A 19,274-nucleotide genomic window follows, 5' to 3' on the forward strand; every position below is an offset into this window, starting at 1 on the left:
TTACGGTGTTGGTTTTAGTCTCGTTCGTCGATGTAGGTATAATCATTATGACGCCTAGATTTATGCGCTTTCGGACTTAAATTTCGGAAACCAAAAGACAAGAGTAGCCTATATAGCGGAACAATGAAATGAACAAGACGCAAATTCCTGTTGGTTATTAATGCAGCGATTCGTAATACTTCGAAATATTTCAAACGGGTGAATATAGTAAGCCAATGGACTATGTCGAATTATCCTTATACGAACCTGTGATTGGTCGATATAACAGACCAGACCAAATCGGAAATTTGCCTCGACAGAGATCGCTTGACCGGTCGTAATCAAGGATGTCAGTGGGAATCTCATTACAGTGCATCAATTGGAGCGCAACTCTCAAGAATTATTACCAGAAACACACAAGTTGCCCTGAGGCTTGACGCTTCTCGGAGCCGCCCTCGTAGTGCGTATCTTCGCGTTCGCAAATTTCTCTTCGGGTATTTGCGCATCAGCATACGGAAGTATTAAAAATAACGACACGTGGCGACTTGATTGAAATGGGCCTTCGGGGTGCACAAATTCGGGAAATACATAGTTTACATACAGCCCCAGAGCTAATTAGCATTCATTATCCAAACATATCCTGTACAATACTTCAATAGCTCCAATACAACCATTCGTATTGCAGATCATTTTCGGGTTTAATATATTTGAACAAAACTATTTATGTGCTCTGCCACCGCATTGGTCTTGGAATTCGGAGAATAATTCCAGGTCGCCCGACACTTTGGGATACTGCAGTCGCCGAGATGGCAGTAGCATGGAGATATGTGTCGGACATAGGCTGCGGGCCTGTTAAAGTTTGAGGACCGCAGAACTTTGCTTGCGGGCGATACCTTAGGTCTCGCTTTTAAAGACGTATCATTGCAATAGTTATTATTCTACGAATCTTATTGCTTGTAGTATTACATTCTGCTCGAAACGTAAAAAAACCTCTTTCAATCACTGCTGCATTCATCACACCACTGACAAGCAAACAGTGGTCATATTATATGGTTTCTGACAGCATCATATGGTGGAAAACAGATCTATTCGGAGCGAGTCATTGTTCTCTCCAGATAATTATGTCTAGTTCTTTATCTTCCTAACACTATTGCGGTAATATACGTTACTTGACTATGATCATGTACTTCGTAGAGCGCCTTCTGCGACCTTTTTAAACAACTCGTTTTGCGCTTCGGCATCATTTCGCTTGATTCCCGGGATGCTGGAGTACATCTTATCGCGCAAGCGTTCGCCATAAACAGTCTCGGAAGCGGCTAGGTTTCTGCAAAAAGGCGAAGGTTTCTTTCGCAGTTTGGCGCCTAAAATCCATGGTTTCTTTTTGAAGGGTTGGTAAGAATCAATGCACAAGTCTTCTGCTTCTTTCTGTTTCTGCTTGAACATTTCCAAGTCGTTTGCCATCTGTTCCCGGCCGTAGTTTTCCACCTTTTTCCAAAATGTCTTATTGAAAAAATCGTAGAGTTTCGCATCGGCTCTGTTCCAATTCAGTATCTTCTTCGCGAGTTCTTCTTTCACCTGATAAGTAAATTATGTGTCACTGGCTGGTGGCTGTATATTGTATACAGTGCCGTAACTTCCGCACCCCAAACCCCCCTATTGGGGGAAGGGGGGCGAGCTCGAAAGGGGTCAAAATTATTTCGTGAATTAACATAAATTATAGAGTATTTTTTGGAAATTTATGCAACTTTTACAAAAAATTTAATATTGCCAAATATCTTGATTAGTGGTTACCCTTCCTTCAACACAAATACGTAGGATTTATGGAAACGGATACTTCGGCGTCCATTACTGCGTCACCACGAACCAAGACATATGAAGTTAATATAGGCCGTGTAACATGCGACTCCGAGAAGTGTGCCAGAACGATCAGCAGTGTGAAGACCTTGACCGAAAAGGAATGCCCTTGTGCAGACGTAAAATTTCGATATATATACAATACATATATACACTGTTTAATTGTCCATAGGCGCCTAAATGGCTGGCGCCGAATGTTCCTGTCCTGGCGATCTGAACCCCACAGGACAAATGCCATTCCGCAGGGAAAAATTATTTGCCAGTAAAGAAATACCAATTTGAAATCGGGTGCGTCTTTTAGTTGAGCAGTGAGTACGTTTAGGCGATTTCCATATCCTATGACATATCAGATATATGTCACGAAATAGCATCATGTAACGAAGTCAATATACCAACCGGTATGCCCGAAGATGTTTAATTATTATTTAGGGGCCCTATCTTTTCCAACACAACTCACTCAGCTCTGCCGGTAAATCTGATTACGTGAGCAGAGGGAGGATAAAAATTTGATAGCAATATATATGCAATTCCCGATGATATTGACCGATTCAAACGGGAATTAAATAAATTTTTCACGCTTCGCGCGGTTACCCGTTGAAATAAGGTAGCCTGTTCAACAGTACATCAAATGTAGCTGATAAGTATCAGCAGAAAGCAGACAGGCTGATGGGGGTCTGGGGGGAGAAGCCCCACAGACGTTAGGTTTACCACCCTTAGGGGGTCGAAGACCAACGTTTTGGGGGGGGGGGGCTGACGAAGTGCTGTTACAGCCCCGAGTGTATAATGTATGTCTCCCCACCGAATTCCTTTGCGGATAAAGTTCACTAATTTTTATTCCTTTTTCGAATTTATCCCGACGGGAAGCAGTTTTGGTGTATAGTTTACCTATGTAGTTGGTCGCGAGTATGTTGTAACGCAGAGGGCGCCAATATTCAGTGACGTTCTAATTAGGAATCGGGTTTTAAATATAAAAAATCCGTTTCTAACGGGTTCACGCTTAACAAAGTAACAGGCCGTAGTGTAGGATTATCTCGCGGCACCCTTGAGCATTCGAAATGACACCCCAGGTCGCCGCACTACCCGGTTGAGAACCACCGTGTTATTAGATACATTCAACAGACGAAATAGACCACGCAGTAGACATTTCCGTAGCACGAAAATCTTCCATTAATAGCTACATTGCTAATTACCTGGTCGAGCACGCATATACTACACTACATGACGAAATCTGAAGATATTCCCTAACTGCCTATAAATGCTGAACGGGATTTGGAATTTTACTTAATGCGTCCAAAGGACGGAATCTACAAACGAAATTATTCAAGCGTTAGAAGCAATTTACAGTCGAACATGATAGATCCGGTATAAAGTATACCATATACTATTTAGTTAGATCGGCTTTAGAAGTCATCTTTTTACAGGGATATCTTGATCTAAATCTAGATCTAGAGTTCCAGATATCCCTGTCTTTTTAGGTTCAGTTCATCGATAAAGTTACCCGAAGTAAATCTACAGCTGATCATACATTTTTGAAAAGACGAGGATTTGAATGAATACTGCTTGGTCGGTGAAAAAATTCAGTGACGGCCTTACAGCGACCCGAATAAAAAAAGTCACGCGAGAAAATGCGGTAAAATGAAAGATTGTGGTAGGTCCTCTTGAACATCAGGAAATATTGCCATTGAAACCACAGTTACGAGACGATGCGCTCAGTAACGAAGTATTTCTATACTTTTCGGGGAACTTCAGTAGGCTTTTCCTCCCTGCACTATATATTCGTGTGGATGTGTTTACAGACCACTTCCACTTCTACAGTTTTTACGCAGACCCACTGACTTTTTACACTTTAGATTTTCTAAAGTAGAAATTAGTTTGGGGATTGGTTTGTATTTATTTGGAAAGTGACATTATCATCTTAACTGGACGAAATAGCCACTATACTGTATATCACGGTAGCGGTATACATGTTCGATAAAATTGGTCTATTACAGTGTTTCTTAACATTTTTAGCATGCAGCACTCGTACTCATAGAGCTTTCATGAAAGCCAGCGTACTGTCGGAGCGTCCAGCTTCTTGATCGGTAGGTCATGGGTTCCATCCCAGGCCGGGTCAAACCAAAGACCTGATTAGTACAATTGGTATCCTCTGCTTCCCAGACTGGCGCTCAGCACTACCGGGATAGCATGGAGGGTGGTACAAGACTTATAACGTCTTACAAGGCTATTTCTGCACGTTCCTTGTCCAGTGGCATAGGCACATCATGCACTCATGGTATTCATACGTACATATCCTGTGTATGTATATAAGAGTGGGTGTATATGCCGCAAAACATCAAGGACAAAAATACACAACTTCCTATTCCGAGATTCTCTCTCAGGATCAGAGCAGCATTTTGTTAGGCCGCCCCAAATGCTGGTTTTGGGCACTCGTACGGGTTTTAGCACGCCTTCTGGGGGCATCGCCACCAACACTCCATATCATAAGGCCATTTCATTACTATATACACCGTTTATAAACGCGGTTGAAAACACATCTTTTCCGTAGCGGATATAGCCCCGAGGTTGCGCAGTTCACAAACGCACGACTTATTTCTTTGGTACGACGCATTCGTTGTCTTAGTCCGGGTGATCAGATTTGCCTGTAGAGCTGCTAGTAGTTTCATTTTTTATTATTAGCCTACTATTATTTCATCGGATGTGATGGGTACCAAATAATATGAAAAATAATTTTGGGACTTTTCACGGTACATCTTGTACCCCCTGCGTTGGTCCTTCGTACCCCCAATGAATCCATTGACCCATAAGAACCGCTGCTCTGTTATATGTGAACTATGTGGAGTTGTCAGTCATTTTCCGTTTCGCGAAATTATATCTTACAATTTAGAAATTTACCCCTACCCATTAGACCACTATGCATTACGTCGACCAGCCTACTTGAGTAGGCTACTTTCTTACCTTTCATTTTATTCTTTTACTCAAATTAGTTTAGGAATATCTTAGAAATAGATAGTTCTACTTGTAAATGGGTATTAAGTCTATCACGTCTACTTTTACTTGAGTAGCAATACTAACTACTTTGTACATCACTTCCTGCATGGTTACCAGACGCCTTTAACAAATCAGCCGGTGACATCCGAGAAGGTATACGGGTCCCACGTGGCATGTGTTAAATTAACGCGCCTGCCTTTATGTCAATAGGTGCTTGAGTTTCCGAGATTTGAAACGACTTTCGCAAGCATCGCCCTGAGGCTTCAATGCGGTGCCTAGCCATGTCAGCTACGAATAGTTGCTCGGCAACATGCGGTGTCAAGAACGTCGCATTCATTGCGTTAATTATTGTCACGACCACTTGCACAGTCAAAACAAGCTTATACACCTTAATTGATGCCATTACGAAGCGCCTAAAGATTATATCGGCAAATGTGCGTGCAATAAAGGGTGCCAGAAAACAGCGCCAAAACGTGTTCTTATAAATGAACTGCAGGTTCGAAAATTTGGCATCACGCAACTTTTTACCGTCACAGAGTTTCTTATCCAGGGTTCCAGGGTCAGTCTCAAGGAGTCGATAGAGGCCAAGACTCACACACACGACTCAACCAACAGAAGTCACGCTATGATTTGCAGTAAATATTCAATAATATTTCTGGTTTGTGTGAAAATTATGTATATTAATGATTTCGTTCTTTTACCACTGTTGTTGATGAACAGTTACTTTTTTACATCAGTATTTTATAGTGATGTATTAGATGTGTAATGTGAAAAAGAGCTCACCTGATCAGATCATGAACCTTTTGTATTAACGTTTTACGTCCTGACTATACATTTTTAGCATTATACGTTCTAACTCTTTAGACCCGGTTTTAAATTGACTTAAGTGTGAATACCATCAATGTTACGACACCCATATACATTGTAAAAAGACCACCCTGAAATAAACGCGATAGATTATACGATATGTGCAATGATAGAACGATGACATCGATAGTAATCATATTACTGTGCGCTCGTCAAGGTCACCGGTTTCTGCGATATGTAGGCCTACCTCAGTTTTTGCGTCGTCCACCCTCATCTTAAATTTGATGTAGATGACATCCTCCCATTCCCAGCAGAGTAAACGCTTCATCATCACAAGGGATTCATCGAAAAAGTCTGTGAGAAGGACGAGCGTGAATGTATCGTCCATCTCCGCGATCTTGGAATCAATGTAACTCTTGTCATCGATACTGACATCGTATCTAAATGATAGGCATGTTGATAGTGAATTACGCTAAACTGCAATTTTTCCAACTAGGCATTGACAAAACTCATCTGCGAATAAGTTTGAAACATATATATAACATAAAGCCAACAGTTTAATAAACACATGTTACCCAACAGAAGAAGAAAACGTGGTCTGGCAGCGGTAAATCTGACAGACTGTATAATGTTGTCAATGAATAATTCTGCGGCGGATTATAGTATGGTAAATCGAGCTAAGTAGAACCGCGCCTGGTGTCAAAGGGTATCAAGTCATATATTACCCGATAGACACGGATACTGCTTATCAAATCATCCTTAGTAGGTGATGCTCGTGCCCATTTCCGACTAGTTGGGTGGTTTGCATTAGGTCATCCATGCCAGAACGATGGTAGGGTGCGAGAGATAGGCTATCTGAATTGACAATGTTTTACGGGGACTAAATAAGCATATGGATTGGGAATTGGGATAACAGGAATAACTAAATTTTTTAAGTTATATTGTCACGGAAAGAGGAACGACACGAGATATATTGTCAGTATAGCGAGGTTATTGGCCAGTGCTGATATATGGTGCTCATTGCTCATAAACTAAGATGCTATAACGATACCCGATATCATATAGGTTATAGGAAATCTGCTAGAGTTACCTTGTAGTTTAACAACCTTTTTTAAGTGATACGTTGAATAGACACCACACTAATGCTAAGTTTCGAAAGCATTGCTGATTAAATTGGCAGGTTGTAGTTGATTATTGAGTCGGAGAAGACCATACCCATACGCAGGGCCGAAACAGTATTAGCCCCCTTCTCCCACGAAAAAACGACGGACCTTTTTACCACTACCAGAAAAGCACGTTTTCCTGTTATAGGGGATCTGTGCCTTCGTGTACGTAATTGAGCGAAGCGCGAAAAATTTTCACATTGAGCAATGAATTTTGACATTAATATTGGTAATTGCATATGCTGCTATGGATTTTTCATCCTCTCTCAGTTCATGTGATCAGATTTACTGGCAACGCTGAGGGACGTGAGTACTTAAGACAGCAAGCACAGGTCTATGTTCCGCGCCAATCGACAATTGGCATTTGCTTCTCGGAGGTACAGAACTTCAATATACAATTGGCAATATATATATTGATGGTTTCGGCCAACATGCGCTGGTCATTTTAAGCCAAGGCCGTACTCGGTAACACACTTCGCGAAGTCGCATCGTAGCAGAAACTTCAGAAGAAGTCTTGGTGTGTCATGGGGCGGTATTGGCCGGCGCTGAGATGCGTATTTTCTTTGAAATTGTCAAACGTTACCGCATAAAATCAATTCGCTTATGATTATGTAAGGGCTGATTCAGGGACCTCAGCAGTATATATTCGCAAGCCTATCTCGAGTTGCGTATATCCCCGTGTTACGCCCGATTGACGGGGCAGTGTGTACAGTTAAAGTATATACTGTACCCGATGTCGAAGAACATGTGATTCTTCGCTCTGAAATACCAGTCGGTGTCCTTGTTGTAATACTTTGAAGGGTTGTCGTAAAACATGTTGAGTCTGAGCGCGGTGTTTGCTTCAACACCTTCCAACCAATCAATGAACGGCAGCTGGTCCTGGAAGAACCAGGCCTCAGATAAATACATCGCCCAAACTACAAGCAATACGTAATGTCTATGAGTAACTGATGAAGATGGTTACCTGAAAGAATCCGAAGACTGATTCAACGTTATCAACAGGTGATCTTATAATGGTGATGTACCTTGTACTCTCTGGCATTATCTCTCGTAAATTAGCTATGTTGAACCTGGTAATAAAAACCGAAAATTCAGTTAGAGAAGTATCATGGTAACAGATGTTGTTAAGTAGTTAGTGTTGATACTTTGCTATATCGCCATGAGCTTCTAATCAATTTCAAAGAGTCATGAAAACTACTTGGAGTCGAAGTATAAAATGAAGATATCAAAAGTACTCGAATAAGCACCAAACTGTTTCTACAAAAGAAATTAGAGGAATTTTGGCTATCCGCTTCTAAATCCCATTCCACGATTGCTCAAACACGATCTAAATTATGTTAACATTTGCATATTCATCCTCGTGGCTATGTCAACGTCAACACGACTGTTGATTTGGCTGCGATCAAAAGCTGTAAGCGAGATAGAATGCTTGGAATTACTGACGAAATGCGAGTATGTTTGTCGACAAAGCAACCTCGTTTCTGTTGTGTATGTTCTGTTCAAATAAACAATTGCATCCACTTTTATCGGCCTAAGTGTGGCCTGAAGTTTTACAATTTTTCTAGTGTGCCACAATATGAAGAAAAAAGTTTGGAAACCACTGAGGTAATTGGTGATGACCACTTATGAAATTGCGGGGTGAATCGCAACGCAAAATGATCAATGACACTACAAATGAATGCGATTTTCGAGAATATATTCCGTAGGGATGGTGCAAACCTCTCAAAGGTTCTGGTTCGCGTTCACGCGAACCTTTTCGAAAGGGTTATTCTCCGTGAACACGAAGTTATGACGTCGCATGACGTCATATTGCTAACTCTGACCCTTCATTTCCGTAAAGTCATATATTAATGTACACGGTACTTACTTAGCGACGACTCAGGCCACAGTATGCCATAATGTTCAAGTACATACTGACTTTTTAAGCATCACCGAAATGTATCATCTGGTGCAATCAAATGCTACAATTACTCCATAAAATCAATATTTTTCGACTCTTTGCAAACAATTTTGCTGAGGAGTTGCAAGGGAATTAGGCTGACGCCTTTATATCAATTTCGCTAATGTCATTAAATAATTAATTGGTTGGATAAGGACAATGCGATGACTACCTACGCTACATGTACTGTTGTTGATGTTTACCGTGGTGTTCATGTTGTTTTCGACTAGATTGGTAATATTTACGCCAGACCCACAATGCTTGATTATGATTCCGTATGTGCCAACTTGTAGCGCGGCCGATTTCTTGGCGTTTTTTAAGACACGGTTATTCAAATCAGATGACCAGTAGGAACTAGGAACCTAGATGAATCGCCAACAATTGGAATGGGATCAGTCGATCTTGGGACCGCAACCTGTTGGTGTTACGGCTATGGTTCATACCACTTCGTGATCTCGACAGATGTAGTGTATTTCGTTCTTGTTGTTTTGTGATTGCAGAGAGTCACTAAAAATTCACAAACGGAAAGCTGAATATTTCGAGCAAACTTTTCTAGGAAACCAAATGAAAACTTCGAAGTTGGCTAGGTACATGATCATTTAGCGCTGAATTTCTTTGCATGCTGCCAGCGCCATGCAGAGAATGGTCCGAAGTTGAAATGCCAAGACTTTCAACAGAAGATGCTATAACGACGTGAAATATCGTAATGTATGTATGAAAAAGGTTCACATTGCAGAATTTACCAAGGTTCGTTTGCGAACGTGAACCTCAAAATTTCTGAGGTTGACACGCCGAACGCAAAAGTGAACCTTGCGTTCACGCCATCCCCAATATTCTGCGTGGTACCGGGGATCTTTGCCCCAGTTGCCATGGCATTTTCACTTATAAAAGTGATGCAATAATATCCAAAAACTATCTTCTACTTCCCGAAAGCCAAAGACTAAAGAGTAAGTACTTCTGCCTAAAACTAGAAGTGGAAGTATATTTAGTATAAAAACTGAACTAGTTAATAGTAAGTAGTAGTAGCAGTACAAGTAGCAAAACCGACTTAAGTACTCGCAAAGAGTAAATGTACTTCGTTACTGACCCCCTTTGCATAATAAATACATTGGCTGTAAATATGTACTAGGATAATATACACTACGGCTACACCACACCGAACACAGCCTTGTGCGTACGCTGGTCGTACGTCGTACCACGTTTCGGAATAGCGGCATAGCCCTGCTCGCAAGCAGAAAGCAGAATCGAGTCATCGCGCATGATTGGTGCCAAGTCATATAAAGCAGGTTATTCCCGCTTCGGCACTGCTATTTTGAGAAACTTTTTTGATCTTCCCGAATAAACGTGGCTTATAGTACCGAAGGCGCCGTCGCCAACAGTCACTGATAATTCAATTGTGCTCGACGGGCTGTTTTGCGAATCAGCAGAAACAAGATCTTACGAATAAGTTATAACGGAGACTCAAGCCATTAATATTTATTTAGAATAGATAGATGACATGATATTCGTGGCAAAAGCGTAAGAATATTTCCTGAAACCGGTTCCATCGACCGAACGCATTGCGCTATTACATTTAGCTGCTCAAATGGAATAACAGTGTAGGCCGAATACCGACCTGCTATATAGATCAGGTTTAGATGCAAGAGACGACGTATGAAGAAATATATGGTTTGATTTTAATAGACGATTGGCATCTCGGCGGTGAGAAAAGTGTTTGAGTTCAATATATTATGTACAACGAATGTAGTCCTGGTTCGATTTTAGAAGTGGAAGATTAAAGACCGCCATTAATCATATATATTATATCTTGCATTCTAACCTTTGCGAGCGCGGTACGACACAGAGAGACGAAACCATTCCTTGCATAGTTGGTGAATTTTACCAATGTCACAATTCCATATACGGTATATGACACACTAGAGATATCATTTTCGCATAGTTTGGTGTTTTTAAAAGGTAGTATGGATGCAACAGTCAACAACCATAGAGTTAAGAGCATGTACGGATCTCATCATATCAAACATACGCAAAGATCATATAGCCCCCATTTCAAATGTGTCTTCGCAAATATGATACCTAAACAATTTTTCCCAAGACGAAACCTAGAAAATGAGTCGGTACGAAAAATTATGACTTCAACGCAGAGTTGGTTTGCACACAAAGTTAAAATTACGTGACTTGAGTCGAAAGTGTAAAATTATACTGGACTTTCGACTTGCATACAACATGTCATATCTATGCCTGCAGGCACACAGCGAATTCCAACCAAATATTCACACATATATTCAGAGTGAGCTGCGAAATATACTTATTATAATTTTTATCAATTTGATTTCTGTCAAATATCGTTGATCCCATCAACAGTCATGCTAAGACGCTTCATAGTTACCTGAAATGATGTCCGATGATATTATATTTAGGTAGAGTCGGATCGATGAGTCGTTTGTCAATATATGCCGGATATCCCCCGAGCTCCCAGTGATCCTTGAGCGGTAGTGCCACAGTCAAGTTGTGCGTGTCTGCGTAAAAAAGTCGTCCATATAATTACCTGAAACTTCTTAATACCTGTTCTACACACTTCATCGGTAGCCAGGATCCTAATGCTTACAAGTGCATTATGGGGCCTATAGGCTGGGCAGAAACTGGGAGCGGCGCACAAAAGATGCCATAAATACGAACTGATGACTGATGAAATGTTGTGCTATTTTCTGCAACATCAATCTACTCTATACTGTTTGAAACAATGAAGAAGAATAAATAGGCACAGGATTTCTTAACGTTGACCCACACCAACCAGCTCCATTGGAGATCGATGGTCTATTTGACATGCGCGAATATACCTGCTGCCATGCAGACTGTCCTGTGTTATATCTAGGCTTACCATATTTTGGAAATCTAAAAAGAAGACACTTTTTCAAAAATTTGAGACTTGCAAAACCGGAGAAGAATTCTCAAAAACCGGTGAATTTTCCCCACTTTGTGATCGGTTGACTAAAAAAAAAGTCATCTTTCCGCTCAGAGCTAAAATCACCGTTTCTCACTCCGTAATACCCACCGGAGCGTCACTTATGTGCTAATTTACGGCATATCACTCGCAATTTGCTCTAAATCTGACCTAAATTTTCAAAAAAGAGGACATAATCTCAAAAAAGAGGACAAAAGGGCGTCCTCCAAGGACACTTTCAAAAAAGTCAAAAAAGAGGAAAAATCCTTTTTAAAGAGGACGTATAGTAACCCTATATCCCATCTTGCTATCAATTATAATGACAGTGCTCGCTATATTGAGGGGTCGCCAATTGCTTTAACCGTGGACGGGCATTGGCGTCCAAGTCACGCGGCCGCAAATTTCCGGTGCCAGACGCTCATATAAACACATCAAGTATAATGGATACATCAAGTACAATGGATACATCGGTGAGTAGTAAGAGGGCCGTGGGTCGTTAGAATTATATAACGTTTGTCAATATTGAGTTCATGTTCTACGCTAAAGCTGCTGAAAATATTGTGTCGACATCTTCATTAGCACTGTACAATGTACATCCACAAACTACAAGCGTCAACATATCCAAGTTATACACATGTATTATACCTGCAAATCGTAACATGATATTCGACATTGTAGAACTGCCAGTCTTATGGGTCTTCAAAAAGACTACATTAGTAGCTGCAGAAGAGCATTCGTCGGCGACTTTGTGAAATCCGGAGCTCTACATTGATGCAAGACGACATTAATTAACAGCTGCCGTACCATAAACAACAATTATTTACCTGGGGTGCCATTCCCCGCTTCCGATACTCGTCCGATTCATCTTTAGAAAAGAAATCTGCGCTCCTTACATACCTTCCCAGACTCCGAGTACTGCCTGAAATATATCAAAGTGTTTGATATCAGATTTTGAAGCATTTAAGGAGAGGTACAGATGCGTCATGGAATACATATAGTTGCTACTGTCACAGAGCCTTTTTACAGAGCACGTAGGGGCCCCTGAACAAGCCTGAAAATTCTAAGCAGGACTTACGCTGATGAGGATGATTAAATGTCCACAGTATATAAGCACACAAGACAACAAGAGTAAGTTTGAAAAATGGAGGAAGCCTTCGGCCGCTTATCATTTCAGAGCCTTTAATTCCCGTATATCTGAAAACAGTACATTAATTATCAGGGTTGGTCTTGGTTTGTATTGTAAATGTTTGCAAATATTGATCATAACATTTTCTAATTGTACAAGCAGAAGGACCCACCCGCAAAAAGGGCGGCACTTTCTCAGGCACAGAAGCCTCCAGCGACAACTTTTGACGGCACTATATGTGAGCATCATAACCCATCTTCTTTATATAAAGATTTTCTGGGGTAGCATTTCAGATAAAGCCGACTTCACACATTTTCCCTGGCTACAACAACTTGCACGAATTCGAAATAGCAAGGACATAGGTCATAAAGTATAGAAAAGCACGACAAAACGTGAAAGTATATTCACGTCAGGGCTAACGGGCCACAAGTTGTTGGAAAAACATAATAACAAACATAAAACCTACAAAGAACGGTATAGATTTTTGTTCCGTACTGACGGCGATGGCGGTGGCCTACAATGAATCCCAGTGACAGATACATTGGTTGGGAAGTTGGCGAAAACCTGACAGAACCTCGTGCTAGGCACGATTATAAGTTTCAAGGAATGGCAAATATCATTACAACTGCTTGATCATGATTACGCTATTTGCATAGTTATTTTTGCATGGCATTTATTCGCATTTGCATAGCCGATTCGCAAATTCGAATTGCATGTTAAAGTTGACGGCCGTCAACAAGTTCTTATTGAACTCTGTGTTAACGGTCGCGTAATTAATATAATTTACGGCAGCAGGTTGCACACCGATGGTACATAACGTCGGGCGGTGGATGTTGGACAATATTCGTGCTAGCAGAAGTCTTTGCTTATATTTTAACCGAGTGTCATAATCAGAATCGCGTTCATTCCGTTCGGCACATCTACTAAACACAAAGAGAGATCGTCAAGTCAGTTAAGCCGGATTGGAGATGTTTTTGCAACACGCAGCTGCTGCTGGTTCGTTCCATTATAATTTCATAATTTCAAAACACTGTAAGGTCGCGATTAGGAGTGAGCGAAATCGAGTACCTGATGATTCGATTCTGAATCACGTAAAATGCTTCGAGTCGAGTATCACTCATTATGACGTCATAACAGAATGTAAAATGTCAAAATTCACATATGTACCTTTTATGCCACCACCAAGATTATTATTCCTGTTATCCATCACTTTAAAGATTGGTATTTTTTCTACCATACGGGTTTCATTGCACTGTGTGACGATGTTGTGGGATGATCATGACTTCGGAAATACGATATTTTCAGTAAAGTTCGTAGCTTTGTAGTATATGTCTCGTATGCTGCGACACGCCCAATCGAGGTTTCAAGGCTTCCACAGGGGAAAATTGTATCGAAACTATAATTCTCGTTGATAAATTAACTTGCATGGGCAAGGAGCGTATAATTTCAGTACTCGAAAAAATCGTCATTTACTACTCGACTCGAATCATTAAAATAATTCGAGCCGAGTAGCAAAAGACGATGTTTCCGAGTACTGAAATTATACGCTCCACGCTACTGAAAGTTATTTTTATCAACGGGAATTAAGGTTCCTATACTATTTCCACTGTGGAAGCCTTGAAACGTTGATTGGCCGTATTACAAAGCTACGACCGTTACTGGAAAAAATTTCCGAAATCATGATGCTCCCACACGATTGTTACAAAGTGCAATGAAATCTGCAGGGTCGAAGAAATACCCAAGTACCTTACATGTGATGGATAGCAGGCATTATATTCTTTGTGGTCGCATGAAAGGTAAATATTTTAACTTTGACATATTATATTTTGTTGCGATGTCATAATGAGTGATACTCGAATACTCGACTCGAAGCATAATACGTGATTCAGAATCGAATCACTCAGGTACTCGATTTTGCCCAGCCCCAGTCGCGATACAATGAAAAAGCGGCAGGCATCAAAACGACTTTGAGCAGTCTTTCAATCAGACACCCACCCTGGCAAGCTGGAACACGGAAAAAAGAAGACATGCACTGCACAGTGCACACTGAATGAAAAGTAGCAAACGCTAACATAACCAGACAAGCGATGAAAATGATGTGGCGCGTGTCGGAACGGCGGTATAATGATGTTGTAAAACGGCGTCAGGAGGAAGGGAGGAAAAATACGAATACAAAGTACACCTGTTGGAGCAGGAACATAATGAATGGCTTGGCTACAAAGGCGATGCGAAATTTGCTGCAAATATCACTAAGGTAGAGCAAAATTACAACGACTTGTATCAATGTACATACCGTTATATTTCCAATATGATCACGAGCGATCAATCGAGATTTATACCATCATGCAGATATTCCACATCGATTGTATCAGTAGTTTTAGGAAACTATTCTGAAATTAGCTTTGGCTGCAAAATAGAAGCTGTATTTGATAAATGTCTTGTAAGTGACATTTCTATCTTCCCCGCCTGCCCTGCAATATCTTTTCACAGTAGTCTGTGCTGAAAGTCGTTACCAAGATATTCCGTGAGGATGATAATGGCTAATCTGCCAAGACAATCGCATATCAAATTTTTGCGCTAGTAGACTGGCTTCTGAGGTAGCATTAAACTGTCCAATCAGGCATCATATTATATGAGAGGAAACAGGCTAAATTGCTTGACACCGAATTGATACCCGCGTTAGCAACGCTGTCTGATAAGAAAATGCCCCGAGGCCGGAGGCCTACTACGTTATTGAACCGATGTAAGCTTACAGGCTGCGCGTGTGCAAAAGCAACACGATCAGCATGAGATGTAAGCTCCACGTCCAAGCTATACAGCTCATTATTATTAGTGATGGCATAGAATTGAACTGCCACAGGAATACGGGGCAAGCGTTTCTCAGAACTACCGCACCTTAGGTATATACACAACCAAACACACCTACGTGGCGAATGTTTTCATCCAAATTATTATAGCCTGCCGTATGGTTGGATGAGCTGATAGAACAGATAGAGCTCGCCCGGGACAAGTTTCACCAACTACTTTGAACTTAATTGTCGTAATCTCACAACCAAGTATGCCCGCGAGCTACCAAAGGTGTTTACATTGCAGCCTCTTAGCTTGAAACACGGTCGGTTATGAATCTGCAGACAACAAATTTCTCGGCGAGATTCATCAATGGATATGCAATTTGTGCGTTTTTCCGAAGCCGAATTATGCACTGACAACTTGATATAAACTATGTCCCCTCCCATCTCATTGCGGCATTATCCTGTCTGCGCCCTACTGTCCAGTGTCCACTGTCCAAGTGTCCAATCTGTCCATGCCCTTCGACCTACGAATTATGAAACCAGCCTCGATGGGCTTCGAGCAATCAGCAATTGCTATGACGCCAGCAATCCAAAATATTTTATTGTGATGATATAGATGTGCAATGGGCATGCTGGCTGCTGTGCTGGTGACGTAACTCGTGAGTATACAATAGAAGTAGGCTCATATGAAATCGATCGCTTCCTTCGCTTGCATGATGGACGGATGGTATTTTAGAAACGACAGTGCGAACGGTCAATGGGTATAATTGAGGGATGAGATGCATCCAGAATCCCAGTATTATATGAAATTAGGACGATGGCCCGCACTGCTTCGCGTTTGGGGCCATTGAGACCAAAAATGGAATTCTCTGACCGCATTCAGCATAGGCATATGGATTACCGTTATGCATGCAAATTGCTGACGTTATTAATGCGTATGTGCTAGGAAGCATGGTAGCCTGTGCGCTGTGCCAACACGCACCAGATGAACATCAGATTAGGAGTAGCATATTTACTACTAATACGTTGAATTTGAGGAAGCATTTTCCGTGAAAATATCCATTATTTTTAGTTTCGTCATAAATCTTCATTGTACATCGCATATCGCGTCTGAAATTACAAAACCTAATTACGACGTGAAACGCAGTCCATGTGAAGACGTTTAGAGATGAAATATACCCGGCATCGTATTAGCATTGCTACTGTCCATACACATCTGGAGCATTCCCAATATGAGAGTTCAGATTATTTTGAAAACTCAGACACTTACCCGGCTACAAAGTTCAAATAAGAAAATATCAAATGTACCTGCACTAAAGTACGAAAACGCCGATTATCCTTTTGAGATTTAACTCACATATTCGACTCAAATTCTGTCGTTGATATTTTGCTAAAACTGTGTCTCAGACATTCCGCAGTCTAACCTTTTAATGACTTTCTCAGTTGAACAATTAAAATGTCAAATTATCGCGAATTCGATCGTGCTTGCCTTGTCACGCGAAAAAGGTAATTGACAATTACGCAGAATGTGAACCGCGACTAATGTAGTTCCTTTTCCAAGACAAAGATAATTTGGCCGGGGGCGTTGCGGAATGACGCTTTCATGATCTTAGCGACGTTGAAATTCACAGATAGGCATGATGGTAATCCATATAAATATAGGGATAAGGTATAGAACGTGAGATGATATTAATAGGGGAGTGGAATATTCAGTTTTTATGTTTCTGAATTTTATACAAACAATATACGGTCTAAGCACTTCCTGTTTTTAAATGCGAACGTTTTTCCATAGCATCCGTGAAGCCAAAAAATCTTGCAGGGAATGGAGTATTTGTGACCCCTAATCGCATAAGACATAATACCTACAGAAAGTTGTATATTAAAACATTGGATCCATTTTATATGTGAATGAATAATAATCGGACGGACCTGGAGAGACCAAAGTAGGCTTTATGGGTAAGGCACCCGGCAGCCGCGGTGCCGCCGCATCCTGGATTTCGAATTGAAATTATCCTATGCGTACCGCGAAAAATTGACTTAATGCTAGACAACATATTAATATTTTGACTTCACGGTCACGGCATCTGCGTGACGACGCTAAAATTGTCAAGATGTACCGGAATTGACTCAATACTACATGGAAACATTGCTGTGACGTAATACATTGTTTTTCTAATCTGCGATTATCCGGAACATGACGATTTTGTAATACAGTGAGATTTTGCAGGGGTACTAGTGACCGATTTAGAATGACATTGACATTTTAGGGATAAAAGCACGCGAGTACCTTTGAAATAATACAGGTATGAATACATTCTCGGGTCGTCGATGTACAGCAACATGCCCCCTTTAACTTTGTCCTGGTAAGTCGTCGATGCGGCAATTTGCATAACTCGGTATGTTGCTAAATCAGTGTGTTTCCTGCACCATATGCCAATTGAACCTTACAAACATAAAAACAGTGAACAGACTATGGAAAATCAGGGTATGAATGTATCTGCGTTATTAGCGGCGTGCAGAATGTTACGACAGCCACGGACCATTTGCTGTATCAGGTCTATTCATGACAAGTTGTCGATTCAGACGCGGAACTCGACTCGTTGCTGCCCCACTGTGCATCTGCAAATTTCACTTACCGCATTACAAGGCGAGATATATCCAGTATGCGCTGCGTGTTCACTTTTGGCCGTAAAAATGTTCTAGATTAGTCATTCACAAAGACCAGTGAACAAACATTTTTATGCCTTCTATAGTATTAGTATATAACACGAAACATATCAGCACGCACTCTCCCTTACCTTCACTATTGTTGTTGTTGTTGTTGTTGTTGTTGTTGTTGTTGTTGTTGTTGTATGTTGGGTTAATGGTACTTGACTACTATGGTCTTGTGCACCAGACCGCTTCGAAAATAACATATCCTCAAAAAGTAGATTGATCGGGTGACTAATACGAATTCAATAGCAGGCTAAATTGTGTATGGACTCAATAATAGGGCCCTTACTATCATGTTGACATGGTTCCGTCTAGCCGCGCCCTTCAAATATCCTCTCTGGGAAGAATAAATTTGCTCACTAGCAAGAAGTTTTCGACCGTCTCTTCTACCTTGTACGTGTGGCACAAGCTATCTTCGTGGCACTTTGTACGATAAAGATGAGAATTCAACCCACAATGTCCCGATTTCGGGTAGATAGCGTAGTAGTGAGCGTCGGCGCCATCCAAGCAGGCGGCCCGGACTCGATTCCCCCCGTCGGAGGTTATTCTGGTCTCCTCGTCCCCCGTGTCGCTGTTCTTACGGCGACAAAAAAGTCCAGAGAAAATGACTCGAAAAAGAAAGAAAAGAGCAAGAGATAGCTCCTAAAAAGGACCGACGAAAAAAGAATAACATCTGGCACTGTAGGTCGACGTGGATGGATGCCAGTCGAAGAGACCCCAACTGGTCGGTCGTTCGGCATCCCCCTGGCTGTTCATTACATCTCATTGTGAGTCTTGTATATCGCATTGTACATTGTGTGTGCGTCTTGGGCAGATGAAAAATAAAATCTGACGATTGATTTCAACCTCAATATAATAGAGTGCCTTCGTGAAAAATTCAGCGGAGCAGGAATTTTCGTGATGGGTGCGTGGATTTCGTGATATGCCGACCCGTCATATGACGAGTAAGGCTGGACACAATGATTCGAGT

At 41.2% G+C, this 19,274-nt stretch overlaps 1 protein-coding gene across 1 annotated transcript; it reads right to left on the reverse strand.

The window, feature by feature from the left end:
* Nucleotides 1-129: 129 nt before the first annotated feature.
* LOC145454925 (galactose-3-O-sulfotransferase 2-like) lies at nt 130-15,243 on the reverse strand. The gene is made up of 9 exons (XM_080332857.1): nt 15,094-15,243; nt 12,750-12,868; nt 12,499-12,593; nt 12,320-12,437; nt 11,120-11,249; nt 7,756-7,861; nt 7,522-7,670; nt 5,876-6,068; nt 130-1,554 (listed from the first exon to the last, which is right to left on the reverse strand). Exons 2-9 carry the CDS (start codon nt 12,841-12,843, stop codon nt 1,159-1,161), a joined length of 1,281 nt encoding a protein of 426 aa, XP_080188983.1. The 5' UTR covers nt 12,844-12,868; nt 15,094-15,243; the 3' UTR covers nt 130-1,158.
* Nucleotides 15,244-19,274: the final 4,031 nt, after the last annotated feature.

Source organism: Botryllus schlosseri, chromosome 14 (genome assembly GCF_051294905.1).
Source record: "Botryllus schlosseri isolate E-star chromosome 14, Bs_hap1, whole genome shotgun sequence".
Taxonomy (NCBI): domain Eukaryota; kingdom Metazoa; phylum Chordata; class Ascidiacea; order Stolidobranchia; family Styelidae; genus Botryllus; species Botryllus schlosseri.

Excerpts from the sequence above, each read along its gene's own strand:
- LOC145454925 (XM_080332857.1), bottom strand. The coding sequence starts at position 12,843 with ATGATAAGCGGCCGAAGGCTTCCTCCATTTTTCAAACTTACTCTTGTT. Across the intron at positions 7,862-11,119 it reads ATCATCGGACATCATTTCAG|GTTCAACATAGCTAATTTAC; the intron begins GTAACTATGAAG and ends TTTTATTACCAG. Across the intron at positions 6,069-7,521 it reads CACATGTTCTTCGACATCGG|ATACGATGTCAGTATCGATG; the intron begins GTACAGTATATA and ends CCTATCATTTAG.